The sequence below is a fragment of the Pleurodeles waltl genome, chromosome 6 (genome assembly GCF_031143425.1).
Source record: "Pleurodeles waltl isolate 20211129_DDA chromosome 6, aPleWal1.hap1.20221129, whole genome shotgun sequence".
NCBI classification, from domain to species: Eukaryota; Metazoa; Chordata; class Amphibia; order Caudata; family Salamandridae; genus Pleurodeles; species Pleurodeles waltl.
This window is the reverse complement of record NC_090445.1, coordinates 1,666,585,686-1,666,606,282: the sequence shown is the minus strand read 5'-3', so window position 1 is coordinate 1,666,606,282 and position 20,597 is coordinate 1,666,585,686. Positions and strand designations below refer to the sequence as shown.

Sequence of the window (20,597 nt, the reverse complement as noted above, 5' to 3'; positions counted from 1 at the left end):
GCATGTACTCTGATTCCGCTAACTGTAAGCATTTTCGTTTTAAAAGGTTAAAAAAAAATTGCCTCCTACTGGAAGGTTTTCTTGTATTTTCTACCATATCAAGAGCAAAGTATAAGGAGAGTTTGAGAGGTCATGCACTTGTGCACAGATACTTTACTACTAGTGAATAGCAGAGTCCCCTGAAAGACAAGGATGCTTTCAAATCTCTACACTGCCAGGACATTAAGTTTTACAGTTTAGATCCATGACTTCATGAGATTATTCAACTGACTATGGGCATTTAGCAATATAACCACAAAACTGCTATTCTGCATGAAGAAACAAATGGAAAGCAAGAGGAAAACTTCTGGCTGGGCGGAAATAAGCCTATAAAAAGCATTAAGCATGGGTAAAGCATGCGCAAGTCACTGAGTGAAAGATATGCTAGTATAAGATTGCATGGAGTATCTACAAGCCTAATGTGCATATTACATGTAAGGAATGCATAAAATGCCAATGGTTTGGATTACAGGCCAGGGCAAAAGAGGTGAGTGATGCCAGGGCCACAGTATGGATTGAAACAGCGCTATTGGTGTATTAAGGAAGAAGTTAGTTACTTACCTGTAACTGTGGTTCTCCAGTATTGGAATCTTCCATAGATTCACATGCTTGAATCATTCCCCATTGTTGAGATGGGAGTCCCCGGTTTATTACAATAGCAGTGTTATGATAACTAAAGTGAATGCAGGCCTAAGTCCCATCACATTAGTAGTCTGTTCATGTCTTTTTGACGAAAAATACCCAAACCAGGTTTCAGCCACTTAGGCTACCTCTATCCCAGAACACTCCTGTGAAAAGCTGGAGAACCACAATTACAGGTAAGTAACTAATTTCTTACTCCAGTATCGGAACTTTCATAGATTCACCTGCTTGAATCAGAGTAGCAAGCAGTAATGAAGCACATTGTATGATGAACACTTTATATCAAATGAAAAAAGCAATTCAATAAGTTATATAAACTCTTACATGATTACGAAAACTAAAGAATCATTACTCCATGCTAAACAACAGCAAGCGTATTGTGAAGGAAAGAAAAACTTCAGTATCATACAATGTGGTGATCAATATACTGGGTAGGAGGGAGAAAAAAAAAGGAGATTAGTACAGCTCACTGTTACTGGAAAAGATGTCTCAGCACCGCTTGCCCCACTGCCACATCTCCTTGAGACGACTCCTCCAGGCAATAGTGCTTTGTGAAAGTGTGCGCACACCTCTAGGTGGCCTCCCTGCACATGTCCTGTATGGGCACACCAGCGAAGAGCGCACTAGAAGCTGCAACAGCTCTAGTGGAGTGTGCACGCAATGATCTGCTCAGGAGTTTCCCTGCAGCTTTGTGGCAAAAGTCAACAGAAGTAGATATCCATCTAGAAATTCATTGTTTAGAAATCGGCTGCCCTTTTCTAGGGGCACTGAATGCCACAAATAATTGGCTTGTTTTCCTAAAACTTCTTATCCTGTCCAGATAAAACTTAAGACATCTTTTGACGTCTAAAGAATGCAGGGATCTTTCCGCCGCTGTTGATGGATTCTGAAAATACGACTTTAGAATAACTGGCTAGTTGATCTGAAAGTCAGAAGGAACATTTGGTATAAATGTTGGATTTGTTCTCAAAATTACCACATCATCTTTAAACCGTAAGAAAGGGCTTTGGATTGTGAAAGCTTGAATCTCGCTAACTCTGTTGGCCGAGGTCAGGGCAAGAAACTTCAAGTCTGCCCTGTGAATGGGTTCAAATGGATGCTTCATCAATTGAGACAAAACTATATTATGTCGCCAGGATGTCGGTGGTGGTCTGACTGGCGGAAAAGAACGAAAAATTCCTTTAAGGAACTGCTTGTTAATTCTCGTTGACCACAAAGGTGGTGAATTTCCTGATCGCCTGTAACGTGAAATAGCAGCTAAGTGGACACTAATTGAAGAGTTTGACAAACCCTGTCTGGCTAAAAGAAGAAGATAAGGAAGCACTTGTTCCGGCGATGAGGAAAAAGGATGAACCTGCGCCTGTTTGCACCACAAGCAAAATCTTCTCCATTTAAGCAGATACGGCTTAATGGTACTTTCAGCTGCCGTTCTGGCCAGAATGACCCTACAGTCAGAAGGAATGTTGACATTCTCAAATTCATGGTGTTCAGGAGCCAGGCAGTCAAATGAAGCGATGCTGGATCTGGGTGGAGAACCTGACCCCCGTCCACTGTTAACAGGCAAGGTACTGCCGGCAGAGGTATGCAGCACCTCTCTGACAGGAGAAGTAACTCCGTAAACCAATGCTGCCACGGCCATGCTGGGGCAATCAGAAGTATCCTGCAGCTCTCTTTCTTGATCTTGGCCAGGACTTTCGGAATGGGAGGAAAAGCGTAAGCATAAATTCTTGACCATGCTCTCCCCTAAGTACCCAGATGGTGATCCCGACGTGCATAATACAGGCTTTTTGCATTCTGTTGAGTGGCAAACAGATCGAGGTGTAGTTTTCCCCACTGAGAGAAGATGCGATATAACACAGCTTGATTTAGCTCCTATTTGTGATTGGATGATTTCCGAGAGAATCCGCAGTGACGTTCAGAGCGCCCGGAACGTGATCTGCTCGAAGATGCACACCATGTAGAATGGACCAGTTCCAGATACGCTGAGTTTCGAGATAACAGCAGGCATCCTGCTTGTTCAGAGAGTGCATCGTCGTGGTGTTGTCTGTAAGTAAGAGCACCAATGAATTCTTTATCTTTGGCAGAAAGGCTTGAAGCACTAAGTGAACTGCCTTCAACTCAAGATAGTTGATATGATAAATCTTTTGATGAGCATCCCATCTGCCCTTGACAGATAGATCCTGAATGAATGCTCCCCAACCTTCCAGGGATGCATATGTTGTGATCACCCATGGCGCCAGGGGTGGAAGAAAAGACAGACCTACTGATGGGACACGTGGGCCCACCGATACAGATAGGATTTCATTGGTTTGGTAACCTTGATCACGTTGTTGGAAGATCCCTTGGACTGTTGTCCACTGAATGTCCAACTGCTCTTGAAGTGGACGCATTCTGAGACAACAGAAAGGCAGCAGTGGGATGCAGAAGACATCATCCCCAGTAGGGACGTAAAGAGGTGAACTAAAACAGACCTTTTTCGGACAAGACTGGCTAAGGAGATCAGTTTCCTCTGTCGCTCTTTTGTGGGAGCCGCTTTGGAACTGGATGCGCCTAGAACTGCTCCTAGGAAAGTCCTTACTTTCATGGGTTGGAGAGCAGACTTGCTGTGATTGATAGTTAGGTCTAGCTTGGCAAATAAGCCTATGCAAGCGTTTGTCGCTTTCCGAGTCTGCGAGGTGGATCTTGCCTTGATGAGCCAGTCATCCGGATATGGAAATAACTGAAATTGATGTCTTTGGAGGAAAGCCGCTACTGGAGACAGGCACTTGGAAACAAATTCTGGAGGCCGCTTTGAGGCTGAAAAGAAGTACCTTGAACTGGAAATGGTCCCTGGCTACTAAGAACCTGAGGAATTTTCTGTGAGATTGATGAATAGGGATACAGAAGTATGCGTCCGGAAGATCTCAGGCTGACATGTAATCTCCTGGATTGAGAAGGGGAAGGAAATCCTGCAACGTAATCATACGGAATGGATTTTTTTTGTTGTTAAGTATTCAGGTCTCGAAGAACCAGGATTGGACGCCAATTTTTCCACTTCTTCTGGATAAGAAAGAAACGAGAATAAAAACCCTTATTTCTGTCCCGAGCCAGGACCCTTTCTATAGCTCCTTTCTTGAGCATCGACTGGACTTCCTTTCTGAGGACCCTGAGGTTCTTCAGTGAGCATGGGGGAGGGGGTTTGGTGGTGGGATTTTCAAGAGCTGTAGTGCATAGCCAAATTCAATAAGGTTCAACACCCAACGATCGGGTGTGATCATGCCAATTGTGCAGGTATTGGGAAATCCTTCCTCATAAAATGAGACTTGAAGAAGGGTAAGTAGCCGGGGTAAGGGAAAAGTGATTGCCTGAGACCTGATTCTCTAGACTGACGCTCTGCTCTTGCTCTATGTGCGGTTCTAGCAAATGCTGACTGCGGAGGTTGCCTCTGCTGATATTGGGCCCGAAAGGAGTGAATATTTTGAGCCAGAAGCAGGCTATTTATACTACTGGAGCCCCACTCCATAGGATGGATATCCCCTTCCTCTAGCATCCCAAAAGGGCTGCTTTCTGAACTGTAGGGTTCCAAGGGACTTTGCCGTGTCCATATCTGTCTTAATAGCTTGCAAAGCATCATCAACATGCTTCAGAAAAGAGCTTCACCATCGAAAGAAAGTCAAGGATTTTGCTCTGGACCTCCGGTCTGAAGGATTTTGTGCGAAGCCAGCCTAGCCTCCTTAAAACAGCTGCCAGCTGACGAAAAGCAATATCCATTGCACAATCGATGACTTCCACTGAAGCCTTTTCCCCCTCCTGTACTATCTTCAGCGCTTCTGCTTTTGATTCCTCTGGAATATGGTCTATGTAAGGAGCCATGTCCACCCCTAGCTGCCTGTCATATCTTCCTACAACAGCTAATGAGTTTGAAATTCTCACTGTGAGGGATGACATCAAGGAGAAAAGCTTCCCAATATTATCAAGTCTTCTCGCTTCTTTATCAGGTGAAGAAGAGACCGAGGCTGTAGGATTTCGAGATCTACACTGCGGCGCTTGTGCAATAACAGAATCTGGCTTGGGATGACCAGTCAGGCAAGCTGGGGCGTCATCTGGTGCCCTATATTTCTTATCCAAGCAGGGCAACAGCATTGAAACAGTGGCGGGATTCTTCATGACCTTAATATCCTCGCTCCATATGTAGTCTACAATGGGCATCAATTTTACGCTTTTCAGAAAGGACTCCTTAAAGTCATGGAGAAAGCAGTCCATCTGCTTTGTCGGCATAGGTAGAGCAAACCTTTTTGCTGCTCATTCCAACAAACTGTGACATCCACCAATATCCCCTTTTGGAGAGTCTGCAGTGAATGAAGAGGGTGAAGATGGTGAAGGTATCTGATAGTTATCCCATTCCGTGATATGATCTGTCAAATCCCCTTCTTCCATGCCATCGTCAGACGTTAACGGGCCCTGTGGTGGGGCCGACAGACGTGTGTGTGGTGGCACATCCAACGGTAATACCCGTGTGGTCTGATGGGCGTAGAAGGAGGAAGTACCGGTGAAGGCATAATTGTCTGCTGGACTTCAGATTCAGCTGGTGGGAATCCTTTTCTATAGTTCGCTAACATCAGCTGGAGGTCTGAAATAAGAGATCCTGGCATAGGAATAATTTGCTGCTGATATAACTACTGATCATCAGAAGAATAAAAGGACTGAGGGTCATACTGGTTATCGTCTCCCCGATCCTGACACTTTATACGTATCTCAGAAGGACTATGGGCTGCTCTGATTGGCCCTTCCTCATCCGTTTCATCACCCTCTAAAAGATGAGCAGGGATCAGAGGAGAAACCTTACAGGGTGATGTGCGCAACGGCGTAAGGGACTTCACCTTTCTTGGTTTCATTGAAATATCCACCGTCGACGGAGTCGTCAACGGGCCTGTCGACGGAGAAGTCGTCGACGACAAGGAAGCCATCGTCAACGATGTTGGAGCCATCGACGGAGAAGAGGCAACCACCAACTTCAGAGTCGACGACCTGACGGAGGAGGCTGTCGACGACAGCTTGTAGATGTGAAGACACTGGAGATGGAGCACACTGTATAAACTGTTGTCGTAGTAGGTGTTGTCGACGATGCCGTGCAGACAGTTCTCGTCTATGTGGTCATCGGCGATCTAGTTGACGGGTTGACAGACCGCATTTTGAAGGACTGCTTAAACGATGTAGGTGGCAGAGGAGGCTCAGAAGACACGTTCTGAGGAGAAAGAACACTCACCTCCTTCCTTGTGTGACGTTACAGGCCTTTTGTGAGGAGACCTTGAAGAACTATGCGTCTTTTAAGACCCATGTCTGGTCTTTTTAGCCACCTTTTTTGGTTGTTCCTCCAACTGACCAGTCTGAGGTGACCTGTCTCTTTTTTGAACCTGCTTGGAGGAAATATACGAGTCCTCACTGTCCGAACCAGAAACAGGATTCTGCCTTGTTTTCAGCTTCTGGAGCCATATAAGAAGCCTGCCCTCTCTGTCTTAAAGGGTCTTGTTAGAAAAGGTTGTGCATACCTTACATTCCTTAGTAGAGTAATGAGGGTAATGGCAGTAAATTCAGTCTTTGTGGGGGTCCTCAAAGTGAAGCTTCTTTTTCTCCACAGGTCTTGCAGGCTCTGAAAAGACTATTCCTCTCCTTGTCAGACATGCTGCAAAGTTCACAAACATTGAGAGTAAAGCAGTCTGGAGAAGAAAACCTGGAAATCTGACTAGAAATGGCAAAATCTGAGGCGAAAAATAGTAGAATAAATTCCAAAAAGGTGTGACTGAGCAGAGCTCAGTGGAGACTCCCTAGCACTCTGCGGTAGAAAATCTGATGCACTGGAACTTCTCACAGGAGTTTCTGTGGGCAGAGGTAGCCTGATTGGCTGAAACCTGGTTTCGGTCTTTTTCCTCAAAAAGACATGAATACACTAGTAATGTGATGGGCTTTAGGCCTGTATTCACTTTAGTTACCATAACACTGCTATTGCAATAAACCGGGGATTCCCATCTCGACGACGGGGAATGATTCAAGCATGTGAATCTATGAAAGTTCCAATGCTTGAGTAAAAGTAAATACAATACAAAGATGGAGACCAGGATGCAGTTATTCTAGTGCAGAGGGGCATAGCTCAGGAACTCTGATGGAACCTGGGTCGATTCATACATGGGTTGTCCTTTTCTATAATGGCAAAGAATCTACTAATCAATGACAAGCAAATCAGAATCCCAGTCCTGAAGCATCATTCCCTTCGATAGTTTGTCTCATTGATCCTCCCTAAAAGCCAAGGGTATGCCCAGATGTTTACCACAATAGTGTTGTGCAGTGAGACACATCATGTATTACACCACAGACACCTAAAAATAACAAAACAGACCTGCATTGCTTGCTTGTGTTCCCTTGCAGATCATAAAAGGTAATGTCCAAAAACATACCTGGGCTTTCCTCTCCCTGCAGTGATTTCTGCTGCTTCTGTCTCAGAGGTAACAGGGGATGGGATGGACTGAAGACAGGGCTCCCTTTTCCGCTGAGTTAGTAATAAAAAAAATATATATATTAAATGAGTGAAAAATATTAATGTAGTAATAGCCTCTAAAAAGACTGCAACGAGCTGAAAACAGTTATACGGTCCAACGGCTGTATACGGTTTAGAAGACAATGCAATGATTCAAAATATCACGGAGAATAGAACTTAAAATGCTATTCACCTTTAACTGAGTAGATTCACATGCTTTGCACACTTCTGCCTTCTCATGATGGGAGACGGTGTTGCAAGTTGTGTTTTTTAAGTAAAAAGTTTCAGTTTTGACATGACTCGTAATCCCTCCACCAGGGCACAGTCTTTACTTTAGGCTGCTTCTTCTCCAACTATCCCGCACACCCCTGAAAGTGGAGCAGGACAGCTCATGTGTTCTGGTGCACTGAGGAGGTCACATTAATGTTTGAGGGAGTCATTTGATAAACACCTGAACATTAGCTTGCATCCAGGGAGGACACATGTGGAATTGCAACAGAACAGGCTGATAGTTATGAGTAGGGTTCTAGGTTTTATGTATTTTTAACATTTCCGTTGAAATGTAACCATATTTACTTTTGCTACTGGTATCTGTACTTATCCATATTGTTTTTGAAAAAACACCGCACCAGTGTTGTGAAAAAATATATAGCCAAAACTAATATATTTTCACATTTATTTAACCAATAAATGTGTGCTCTTACTGAATGCTGGGCAGGTTTCAATGACATGTTCACCCATTGATGATAAATCTATACACTCTAAATGGACCCGTGAACATTGATTGTCAACCTAGTGCATATCTGTTGGTGTTTGAACCTCATTCCTAACATTCCTCTATTTTTGGTATCCTTCTTGCCCGTCAATCCACACAGATATTGGACCAATTCAGAAAGATCATTGCCAAATACAATGCCAGGCAAAACTCATATGAGAAGAGAGAGTGATGGTCAATGCGACAATCACTCAACAAAACAGCTTAATATCCGTTTTCATTCAAATTAAAAAATAAATCTAGACAGAAAAATATATGGTTTTCTGTATGTTTTTAACTGTGAAAATCAGTGAAAGCAGAAAACAGGAAACTCTTAGCTACAAGTAAAACACATTCTGTTTGCAGCTTGTGTGAAAGTATATCGCATGTTTTGCAGAGAATGATAAAGCAGAGGCCTGCTCCCTAAGGCAGTGGCTTGCATGCAGATGAAGGTAGTATTGGGTTTAATAGCATTTTGTGCGACCTCAGCTTCCTCGTGGACAGTAATGTTTTGAGAAGGTGTGTGGTGTGGACCACGGTGCGTCATTACAGATGTCTGCAAGCTGTATGTTTCATGGGAAGCAATAGCATTTCACTTGTTTACGTGCAGAAAGTGCCATACGTACGGTCTATAGTGTACGCTTAGCTTAAGCGTCACATCTGGATGCACTTAGCTTGAGTGCCTCGTACAAGGTCCAGCTAAGAAATAGGATTTCTACTTAGCTTGGGTGCCTCGTACAAGTCCGAGCTATGAAATACGATTTATTTTCCATGTGGGGTTTGGCAAAAGCAATAAAAACATGCTTCATCTTCTGAACTGATTTTTTGACATTCAATCAAGTACTGCTCTTTCTGAAACTGACAGGTTGTGGAAAGTGCTTTCTAAGTCTAAGTCGATAGTTTGATTAACATGGAATGGGGAGACTAAATTAGGTAGAAAATGAGGATTTGCCCTTAGGTCAAACCATTCTTAGTGGAGCTAAATTAAGGCCACCTCCTCAGTTAGGACTTCCAATTCACTGAACCGACATAAAGAAGTGATTGCAATGAAGAAACGTACCTCCCAGGAAGAACAATGCAATTGACAAGAATGTTGGGGGCCCTATAAGCCAATTTAATGTCTTCTGAAGGGACTTGCTATGTTCGTGGTCGGACAACTCTCTATGGGTCCTCATGAACACCCTGGCAACTGGGATCCTAAATAGAGATTGGTGTGACCTATTCTGATGTAGGCTGCTTCAGCTGCCAAATGGAGCCTACTGGAGGAATTTGCTAAGCTGATTTCATTAAATGCAGTAAAAACAAAGTCCTGTACAGGAGCATGAAGATGTTGTTTGTTCCTACCGAGGGAATAGTGAACAAATCATTTCCATAGGCAGCACAGCAAACTTTATTTAGTCCCCAAAATATAATATTTAGAAAGTTGAAGGCAGTCAAATTCGAAGACTTAGTGTTCCATATCGTAATATTTGGCATCTTGAGATTTAGTTGTAGAAGCTGCCTTTGGTGCTGTGTTAAAAGGTCTACAAATAGAGGTAACTTCTTGTGTGGATGAAAGGACATGTACAGTAGCATGGAGTACTATGGTTGTCTCACCCAAGTTCCAACAATGTACAAGTTACATACTTTTGATAACACTCTTTCTGGTGGACGCTCTAATTGCTAATTTCTCACACCTGAGGCTCTGCTATGACTGTCCTGGAAGTGACAGAGCAGATATAAGTGCCAGACCGCAGTGTTCACCAATTTACTAGCAACAGTATGCTGATCTCTTTAGATGGTAAAGAGGTTACTCCCCAGAAAGGGAAGGCAAGAAAATAGTGAGAAATCTGCGACCTATCAGAGAATTCACCATAAAGGGTGTTACCAAAGTTAAGTAACTTATGCTTCTGATATCTCCAACCAAAGATTCCTCACGTTTAACATATATAGAAAGGCCCTACATCCAAAAACAAAGGGTCAGGACTAAGCTAAAAAGAAATCTGGCAGAACTGAACAGCAAACAGACCTTCTTGTAGGACTTGGCTATCAAGGCACTGCTTCTTGACAAATGCATTGACTCATGTTCCAGTCCGACCCTTTTGTCAACAACACTGCAGTGTCTTTGGCCTTGGCGGTATGGGATCTCTGAACCTAAGGAGGGTGCTTTATGGCCAATGTGCAGCAGATCTTAATAGAGAGATCTACTCACAACAACAGGGTCCTCTTTTAAAATAGCTTACTTTTATTGCACCTGAAATCCCAATGCAGAGCTGAACAACTTCACAATGGTCTTTTGTGAGGACGTGCTTTGGCTCCTCATTTGGGGATGAGGCAGAACAAAGAATGCTGGTAGAGAGATCAACTGGCTAACATGAAATGATTTCACAACTTTAGAAAGGGAGGTCACCTATCTCCGCAACACAAATTTGTCCAGAAAAAAGATGGCATAGGGTGGTTGTATCAAAAACGGCTGCAGTTCACACATGCCAGATGCAGACATGGCCGAAGGAAAATGTTTTTCAATGTTAAGAGCCTTAAGGAGCAGATGTGCATATGCTCCAACAGCGTGCACATAAAAACTGTCAAAGCTAGGTTAAAAAAAAAAGCCTCACGGAGGCATCTCAACTAGTTTGGGGGAGGTGAGGGTGATATCATGTGTGTCAAAGTTTCAGTAAAATGTATCACTAACAGTTACTTGAACAAGTATGGTTGATCCAGTAGACAGAGAAAGACTGAAAGGATTGTTGAATAACCTTTCAGGATACTACTGCAATATCTTGCTGGGCAAATGAAAGAACAAACAAACGAAGTTTTAGCTTGTGGGGGGGGGGATCAGCATGTCATGCACAATAACAACACCACATTTTTTCCCCAGTGTCCTGCATAGATGGACGAGCACCTGCTTATCAAAATGACATATTACCTTCGTTGGCAAATCAAACACGAAGAAGTCACTGTTCAATCCCCACAAATAGAAATATAGGTTGTGGAGACTCAGAAGCAGAACCCTGGAATGTTTTTGAGACAATGTCCTCCCGAAGTGGCAGCCTGATTGGAGAGCAAATGCTCAGGAGCTCTAGGTTCGCAAATCTCCTAGCCCAGACTGCGCCAATTATGACTTCGACCCGGTCCTGCCTTATCTTGCAAACTCAAGGAAGAGAGGTAGTGGTGGGAATGCCTACAAGAGATCCCCGTTCCATTCCAGCTGCAATGTGCCTGCTAACTAATGCTTTAGGAGAACTCCAAAGTGCACAATTTCTCAAAGTGGAGGTTCTCACTAGTGGTAAACAAATCTAGCTAAGGCATTCATGATTTAATAAGGAGTGTTCACAACTTAATAAGGACACCCCGACTCGAGATCTGCCAGACCACATCAAATTAATTGTCCACTCTGGCATTCAGGGAATCTGCTATGTGGCTGGTGACTAGGAAAACGTTCAGGTGTATGCTGACATTCCAGCCAATTGCAGAGGCATAGCGCCTCCTGCCACAGGATAAAGTATCCCAATCCTCCCTGTATTTTATAGTACCTCATGATGGCCATTTTTTCCAAGAGGAGCTGCAGAACCCTCCCATCGATGGATTGCAAAAGGCTTTCAGGTCCAAACGGATCACTCAAAGCACCAGCACTCTGATATGTAGCTCTCTCACTGGCAGAAACCAAAGTCCCTGATCTCCAACTCACGCAGGTGGGCCTCCCAACCCTGCAATTGAGCATCTGTCACAATTTTTAACTCTGGATGGATCAGGAGGGAGAGTGGTCTGCAACAGTACAGGTTGCCATCTGCCAGCCACCACTGCAGATCCTGAACCATCTCCTTCTAAATCTAAATTGAGTTGGAGAGACAGCCCTGAGCACACTGGGATCTGAGATTCCACTGCAGGGCCCACATGGTCAACCTGAAGTTCTGGATGATAAGGATGCACAAAGGCAGGAGGTCAAAAAGCCAAAAGGTTGATTGTGGAGAGTTACAAATGACTGCTTCAAGTTCACCTTTGTAGCTAGTCATCAAGGTATGGGAATGTATGCACTCCCCAGACCCTCTGAAGATGGGCAAAAACCGTTATTTTTGTTATTACCCAAGACTGATGTAAGGAAGAAGGGGTGCACGGCAAATTGAAAGGCTTCAATACCACAAGTGTTTTTTTTAATAAGCACCTGATCTGCTTCTTTTATATAGTTCAATTAGCTTGCCGATTCCCTGTAATAAAAGTGACAAACTGAAAGGATCAAAAATGTAATCATGATAAACTGGACTACAAGAGAGAGACTGTTTTGCCTTTTCCAAAACGTTATGTAATTTAAGAAGACAAAGATTCACAGGAAGTACCAGTGAGTCACAGGAGCAGACATGAGGTCCAGGCGACTCCTCTGACTGCCCGGTCAGCGTCTGCTTGCCCCCCTTTGCACAGCATCACCTTGTGCTGCTGAGCGAACTGAGAGTCTGCTTGACTCTCAGTTCGAGGCCCACCTCCACCCGCAGGCACCCGCATGCACCTCATCCCTGGTGGCCTAGTGGCCATCTGTGCCTGCTTGTGGGTCTCTCTGCTTTTTTTTCTGCTACGTTCAACAGACACTGGCCACCGTATCCCGCATACGGAAGACCTCATCTGGAGGAAGATCCTTCACCTACCTCGCAGCAAAGAGCTAGAACACCTTGCCTCTTCATCTCAGGCAGTCACCATTGTTACATCAATTCAGGAAGGACCTTAAGATCTGGCTCTTCAACTGAATCACTAAGGACCCAACCCCAATAGCGCCTTGAGACCCTTATGGGTGAGTAGCTGTGTTTTATCAAATCTGATTGATTGAAGTAGACTCAGATCAAGAAGAAGCAGTACCTGGCGGGTTTAAGGATCAAAAGATCGTAAATAGTGGTTGAGTTCCATTTTTGAAGTTTGGACAGGAAACAAAATCTGAGACCCAGAGGTCAACAACAAAGAAATCCAAAAGCAGAGGTGCAGAAGAAGAGGGGGGAAGTAGTAAAAATAGGTGTAAAAAGGATAGCAAATGGAAGAGAAGAAAGTGAAAACTAATCCTATAACAATTGTGAAACTTACTGAACAACTCTAAAAGAAAGCAGAGCAACAAATATCCCTAGGTTTATCCTTTTGTCCAGAAAAGTAATTTAATTATACTTCAAAAAGAACTGATACCTTTAAATTCATTCGAAACTTAAAAATGGAGAAATATTACACAACAAAAAAAAGAAAATGGCTAAAAAAAAATGATTATCCAGGAAATCACCAAAAATGTTCCCAAATTTCAGATTTAAAACTTATGAAGGAATTGCCAGCATTAGAGAATGAAACGTTAGGAATAACTAAAAAAGTAATCGAAGAAGAGATAGTCCACTATTTTAGTCTGGCAGTATGTGGGGAAGCAGCAAGCAATTTCAAACCGAATTCTAGAATCATAACAGCAACACAGAGTGATGCCATAGTTACCATTTCAGAGGTAGCTATGCAGGACCTAAAACACTATATAAAAAAGTGCTGTCAGCTAATCAAAAAGAAGAGGCAGAAAGAGGACCATAACATGATCCTCCAACTGAAGAATAGGATGGACTGTCTGATAAGGGTGATCATACAAAGGTGGCAACATTGTTCTATGGGCAATGGAAATATAAAAAAAAGAAGCAAACAGACAGCTAAACTATGACTTGCTGAGGAGTACTAGTCAAGAGAGAAGTGAAATTACAACTAAGTAGTTTACAAGAATAGTAGTACCATTTAAGTCAGATCAATCAACATGAGTATTTATTTCTAAGACCTATGACCTAAGAATACTGATATTCTATTTGATTCTAAAAACCTAAAAAAAAAAAAAGGATGTGCCTAGTCAACCAATTACACCAGCCACAAGAATTATGTATGAAAAAACATTGAAATATGTGAACCATTTTCAGAAGCTCATGAAAGGAACTCTTCCATCCTTTGCACAGGACCCAGACCTTTTGAGATGAATTTTTGACATAATTAGGTAGAGGATTACATCTCAATCTCTTTAAATGTGTCATCAATATACACAAATATACAGGATAAGGACAACCTGCGAGCAGCAAAAACTTTGTTTTGACTCTTTAATCATAAACAAATGCTATTAACAGAATGAGGTTTAATAAATAATGTCTTCATGTTTAACAAGGGATATTTTAAGCAGATAAGAGGGATGACAATGGGCACCTTCTTTGCTCTCTCAGCTATGTGAATTTGAAATTGGGCTGGTGGGAGGAGCAGGTGTTTCAGAGTCACTCCATACCTAATTGCTCAAACCATGTCATCATTGGCAAGGTACAGAGAGGACATCTTTATATGAAGACTGTCTTACAAAAGTGCTGACAAATATGTAGAAACAATAAATGTAAATGATCCATATCTATCTTTCAACATCACTATAAATAACACTGAGGTTACAGTATACACCAATAATAAAAATAGAAATTAAGATCTAAAGGAAACCTACAAGAAGCACTATCATTTTCCATTCAAGTAGATTCTAGCCAGCAAATTTAAAGCTTAGTATGCCTCATGAGAAAGCCTCAGAGTAAAAAGAAAACATAGTGACACCATAGAAGTAGAAAAAGCTTAAGAGGATATGTTGGGAAAGTTTGAGCAATCAAGGTAAGGCAAGAACATCAGAGAAGATGCTGAGTATAAGACACAAGACAAAAACAAATAGATCCTTCTGAAGCCCAGCAAAAAAGATAGCTCCTTCTCAGATAAAAGTGGAAAACTATCTGAACTGCTGGTTGCTATCAGAACGGTCACAAAGTCCCAAATGGAACTCTTGTCACCTTCAATAAGCCTAGCAGAGAACAACCTAGCAGCTGTAAAAAAAAAAAAAAGAAAAGGAGAGCTGGTTGGTGAAAGTCATGTTCACAAAACGAAGTAAATGTCAAGCATATAAATATGGGTACAATATAAACAATTTTCACAAACAAGAAAAATTAAAGGGGCGTACCATTGTAAAAGTGAGCAAATCGGTTACCTCCTGACACACCTATGTAACAACCTGTAAGTGGGCATATTGTTCTCCAGCTATGTATAACAAATTTCAATATGTGGGAGAAATAAGAATAAGGCTAAGAACAACCAAGCACCTAGCCAGTTTAAATAAGTACACAGGAGTAATGAGAAAGATGTGAGATACTAGGTCATCAACTCAGCACCAAGTGACCCCGAGGAGGGGGACTCGGAGAAACAATAGTTCAATTAGATACTAAAACACCTGGAGGTTTGAATATAGAAAATAAAGATAATTGGGCATTTATAAATTCTCCCTTGGCTTTCAGTGATAGGTCAGTTCTTTTGGTGGAAAGGAGGGGTGCAAAGAGTATACTGCATTTATATACTCATTGCAAGTATAAAAACCTGATATTGGCTATAAAGAGAAACCAATGTGTAGGGTTAAATCATACCAGCACAAAACAAAAAAAAGAAGAAAAAAAACATACTACAAGCAGAAGGAAAATAATTATTCAACATTGAGAAACAGTCATTAATTTTTTAATAGAATATAAATAGCCCTCTTGGGTCTAATGTGCTAAGGTAGCAGATTATGTTTTGGCTTTCTAGGAGTGGTGTTGAAAATGAATTGCAGCACAGATTCAAGTATAAGACTAATAGGAACCAGATCCAGAGAGCAATTCTTAATTCCTTTCCATTTGATTTGTTTTTATTTCACAAGCAAAGAAATTGATTGCTGCATATGGCACATAATGAAATGTAGTCCTATGTTGTTCATGTTCACTATGGTCTACTGCATGTGTTCATTTTAAAATACTAAACAAAATGGTACTCCTGTGTGAGAACATGGTTGCAGTCAGCTCATGAAATGATCATACCAGAAAAACAATTAAAATAATGAAGAAGCAATTCCTGAGCATCTGTTCCTTAACGTATGTAGTATGGGTCACCACCGCTCGTTGTCCATGGGCTCCGGCCCCATCAACATGTCAAAACCACAGCAGCCCCTCCCGGCCTGTGGGGTTGCCACATCACCGCTGCACAAGGCTTCAACCCTTCCTGCATGGCAGTCTTCACCGCGGCTGCCACTCCTGGCAAACAGGGTCATCATAGTGCTACAACTGAAGGTTTCAGCCCTCTTGCTGTCATCAGTCACTACCACAGCTATTTCAATGGCTGCCTTCTCCAGGCATCCAGTGGTCGCTGACTCAGTCACACAGGCAACGACCCAACAGGTGCAGCAGCTCCTCACACCTTGCAAAGGGAGTCCACTCAATAGGCCTCCCCACTGAATCCAACACTCCCTCTTTCTCACATGGTCTTGGCAAGTAGGAAGAGGCTGGTGCTCCAGAGCAGGTGGTCTTCGATTCCCTGGGTGACCCAGCAAGGAGGCTAGCATGCCTTGGGCCCCCATAGTCATAGGCTGAAGTCTTGCAGAGCTTCCACTCCACACACAATCCATCTGGCTGCTTGGCAGACAACACATTTTGGGGGTCTCAACTTGACCTTCTTATATTCTATTTCCAGACACCTAATGCTACAGGTCTAAGGGCCTGATTACAACTTTGGAGGAGGTGTTAATCCGTCCCAAATGTGACGGATATCCTGCCCACCGTATTACGAGTTCCATAGGATATAATGGACTCGTAATACGGTAGGTGGTATATCCGTCACATTTGGGACGGATTAACACCGTCCTCCAAAGTTGTAATCAGGCCCTAAGTCTTTGAACGTTTATGTTGGGGTTAGGCTGCACAGGTAGCACAGGTTTCTCTGCTCCCTCTTCCTTTTGAAAGGCAGTGTTTCACAGCACAGATGTCTCCAAAGTCGATATTCCCAAAACATAGGCCATCTGTGTGACAAGAGTACACACCTGGACATCAGCTACAGTGATTTGTGCACCAAAAGGTTAGACCAGGCTCCTAGCCCTACTTTATGATTCTCTTATCAGCCCCATCTCCTTCCTAAGATGTGCCAGGCCCTATCCTTGTGACCTCTTGCTGAAGCCAAGAGCATCCTTTGAAGTGTAGAGGCGGCCCGGTCCTACCCATCCCCAGTCTGTGTTCCACCCAGCTTACAGGAATGACGCAATCCACAAATCTGAAAAAAAGGGGGCTATCTTTACAACCACTCCACGCAGGCCCGGGTCTCCCAAAATGGAACCCAGGACCTTCTATGCATTGTGCCATCCACAGGCACATATGCATCCGGTGCATTCATGCACTGCAAAGTATTGTATCCTCCATGCACTGCCCCATTCAGAGGCACGCATACATCCAGCACTTGCATTCAAAATGTCCACACTACCCAGCACTGTATCCATTATGTACTGTACAACTACTCTTGGGAACACATACACCCAGCAGATGCACCTCTCATTCATGCACTGCCTCCTTCATGGGTGCACACAAATACACCCTGCACACACAATTTTCCTTTATGTACTGTATACTACTACATGCTTCAGATACTTTAACACACCTAGGCACACGTACATCCAGCACATGCATGTACCACGCATGCACTGCTCAGTACTGCACTATCCTTGTATTGTACTCTTCCCAGGAACAGATACACCTATTGCATATACACCATTTCTGCGCAGCACAGCACTTCACACCAACCTGAAGTAGGCCAAGGATGAGTGAAGCACACCGCAGTGGCCGTGCAGGGAGGTGGCTGACCACAGGGCCTGGCCTCCACCCAGGTCCTAAGGCCAACTCTCTAGCGCACCCAAACTTGCACCATGCACGGTCCTCACCCGTGCACAGGGGAGGTTGCCCGCAAGACCTGGCCTGCAGCCAACTCCCCCTAACCACTCAGTCCCATGCTGTACACAGCACGTTGGCAGTGCGTGGCGCGAGTTGGCCGTGGCCTCTCCGGTTGAGAGAATAGATGTGAGATGGTGTATCAAGGGTGAGAGGTGAGAGTGGCTGTTGGACTGTCTCGATGTGAGAGCACGAACATCAGTGTTTTAGTGGGAGCGTCAGTGTGCGTGCGGGTCTGTGAGTAGGTGCATGAAGGTGTGTGAGTGAGAGAAATTGATTGAAGGAGAGAAAGAAAGTGAGAGGGAAAGAGTTTTTTTTGGCTTTAATATCTCATAGTTAAAATGAGATATTTGTGGTAAATTAAAAAAAAAAATCTACTAGAAATAAAAAAAAAAAATTAAAAAGGAAATAAGTCCAGCTGGACTCGAACTCCAATGTGTTTTTTTTTATTTTTTAAATTAAGCCCTTTATGGGCTTTCTGGGGCAGGTTGAGAAGATCAAATTCTGGCTAGTAACCAATGCAGAAATGTTTGAACTTCTATAAATTAATTTCTTGATCTTGTTCTTCTGTTTGTTTAAACAGTACTTGTTGGTGATATTGTCCATCTGTACTAGACCTCTGTGCTTTAAGCTTGAGCACACTGATCTGGTCTAGTTGTTGTTCGGAGACCACTGACCTTGAATTGTAAGATCCTTACAGATCTCGATGAAAAGGGACTTTGTTGTGTTTATTCTGTTTGGTGATCCATCACTGAAGGGATTGTTCAGCTTGTAGAATCAAGGATACTGTGTCTTCCCAATCGCCCTGATGTTGCGACCATTGGTATTCCAAGCACTGCTGTAGTGGTCTATTGTAGAGGTGTGCATTAGGAATTAGGAAAATGCAAGAGGCCATGGAGTCCAGGAGAGAGGAAACTTGTATCATTAATGGCTTGACAGTGTGTAGTAATTGGTGACATTTCTGAGAAGCAGTATACACTTTGTTCTTGAAAGGAAGCCCTTCTCCTGTGATGGTGTTGAGAGATGTTCTGAGTTACCTAGGAGCTTGAACTGGAGACATTTTTATTTTTCCCTAGATTCACACAAAGACCTATTCAGTCTAATAATGTGACTGTGAAGTAAAAAACCTTTCAAAACTGACACGTAATATGAGGTTGTATCAGCCAATCGTTTAAGTATGATTACATCAAAATGTTGTTTTTCCGGAGGTAGGCTGAGACTACTGCCATGCACTCGGAGAATTAGGTTTTTGGTGCTGATCTGAGGCCGAATTGTAGTACCTTGTATTGGTAGTGAGTTTCCTGTGCTTTACTGGAATGTGAAAATATGCATCCTGAATATCCAGAGTGTATCAATGAGATGTGGATGGATCTTATGAAGTGCTATCATGCTGAATTTCTCCTTTTTTGAAGTAACGTTTGGCTTGCCAATGACCTCTAATAGGTCTGAATTTGTGCTTGGGAACGAAAACATATCTTGAATAGAAGCTGTTTGCTTTTTTGTGATAGAGGAACCAGCTCTATTGTTCTAGTGCCAGGGTAACTGCTATTTCTTTCCGAAGATGAAGTAACTGAAGTGGTAGTGCTGGTGGGGACAGAAACGACTAAGCACCAGGGTTTTTTTTTGTGTGTTTTTTTTTTTTAATACAGATGGGGAGCGACCCCTTAGGCAAGGGTCACTCCCCTGGGGGGCAAATTTATTTTATGCCATTTGTGCTCCCCTTGAGGGCAGACAAGCCTATTTTTATTGGTCCAATCTCCCCCTTGGGAGCAGAAACCACTAGACACCAGGTATTTTTTTTTTGTCACATCAATTTCATGCAAGGGGGGGGCGACCCCTTAGGCAAGAGTCGCTCCCCTGGCAGGCCATTTCTTCCCACCTTGGGGGCAGATCAGCCTATTTTTCTTAGACCAATCTGCCCCCAAGGGGGGAAGAAACCACTAGACACGGGGATCTTTTTTGTGGCAATTTCACGCAAAGGGAGCGACCCCCCTTAGGCAAGGGTCGCTCCCTTGCGGGGCAAATCGGCCTATTTTAATTAGGCCAATCTGCCCTCAAAGGGGGGGGGGGGAGGGGTCAGGGTGAGTGGTAGAAACCACTAGACACCAGTGGTGTATATATATATATATATATATATATTTATTTATTTTTTACAGATGGGGAGCGACCCCCTCAGGTGAAGGTCACTCCCCAGGGGGGCAATTTTATTTTAGGCCATTTCTGCCCAACTTGGGGGCAGATCTGTCTATTTTAATCAGCCCGATCTGCACCCAAGGGGTTTTACAGATGGGGAGCGATCCCTGGGTCACTCCCCTGGGGGCAAATGTATTTTAGGCCATTTCTGTCCCCCTTGGGGGCAAATCGGCCTATTTCCATTAGGTCGATCTGCCCCCAGGGGGGGTAGAAACCACTTAGGCACCAGGGATTGGTGTGCGTGTGTTATGTTTCGGGGGCCGCCCCTTGGGCAAGGGTCGTATTTACTGTTGGTAAGCCGCCAGAGAGCAGGGAAGAATTATATATATATATATATATATATATATATATATATATATATTTTTTTTTTTTTTTTAAAAAGAGGGTGGGGTATGGCCATAACCCCACCCCAAATAAATGGGGACAAAGTTGCTCTGCCCACCAGCGGCTAGACGGGGAATTACCCCCAATTCACTCCCCAGGAGGAGGAGGAGGGGAAGAAAGCCTACTAGATCCCAGGGAATAAAAAAAAAAAATATGTAGTGGGGTGGTGGCTACCAACCAGTATGGGCATAGGTATGCCCCCACCCCAACGGAATTGGGTAATAGTCTCTCAGCTCTCCCCCCACACACTAAAAGATCTAATCCAAATGGCAAGCAAGAGTACATTTGATTATTTTTGGTTTTCGTTTTACATTTGGGCCATGAGAGTTTGTCTAACTCTCAAAATTGTCCCTCT

The 20,597-nt window shown here is 43.3% G+C and overlaps 1 protein-coding gene across 2 annotated transcripts in view; it reads right to left on the bottom strand.

Annotated features, from left to right (window-relative positions):
- CAMSAP1 (calmodulin regulated spectrin associated protein 1) overlaps window positions 1-20,597 on the bottom strand; it is a 342,698-nt gene that overhangs the window by 84,982 nt on the left and 237,119 nt on the right. For both annotated transcript variants that reach the window (XM_069241639.1, XM_069241640.1), the window contains one exon: window positions 7,113-7,204. In XM_069241639.1, coding sequence (XP_069097740.1) covers window positions 7,113-7,204 — 92 coding nt within the window. The remainder of the gene's footprint in view (window positions 1-7,112; window positions 7,205-20,597) is intronic.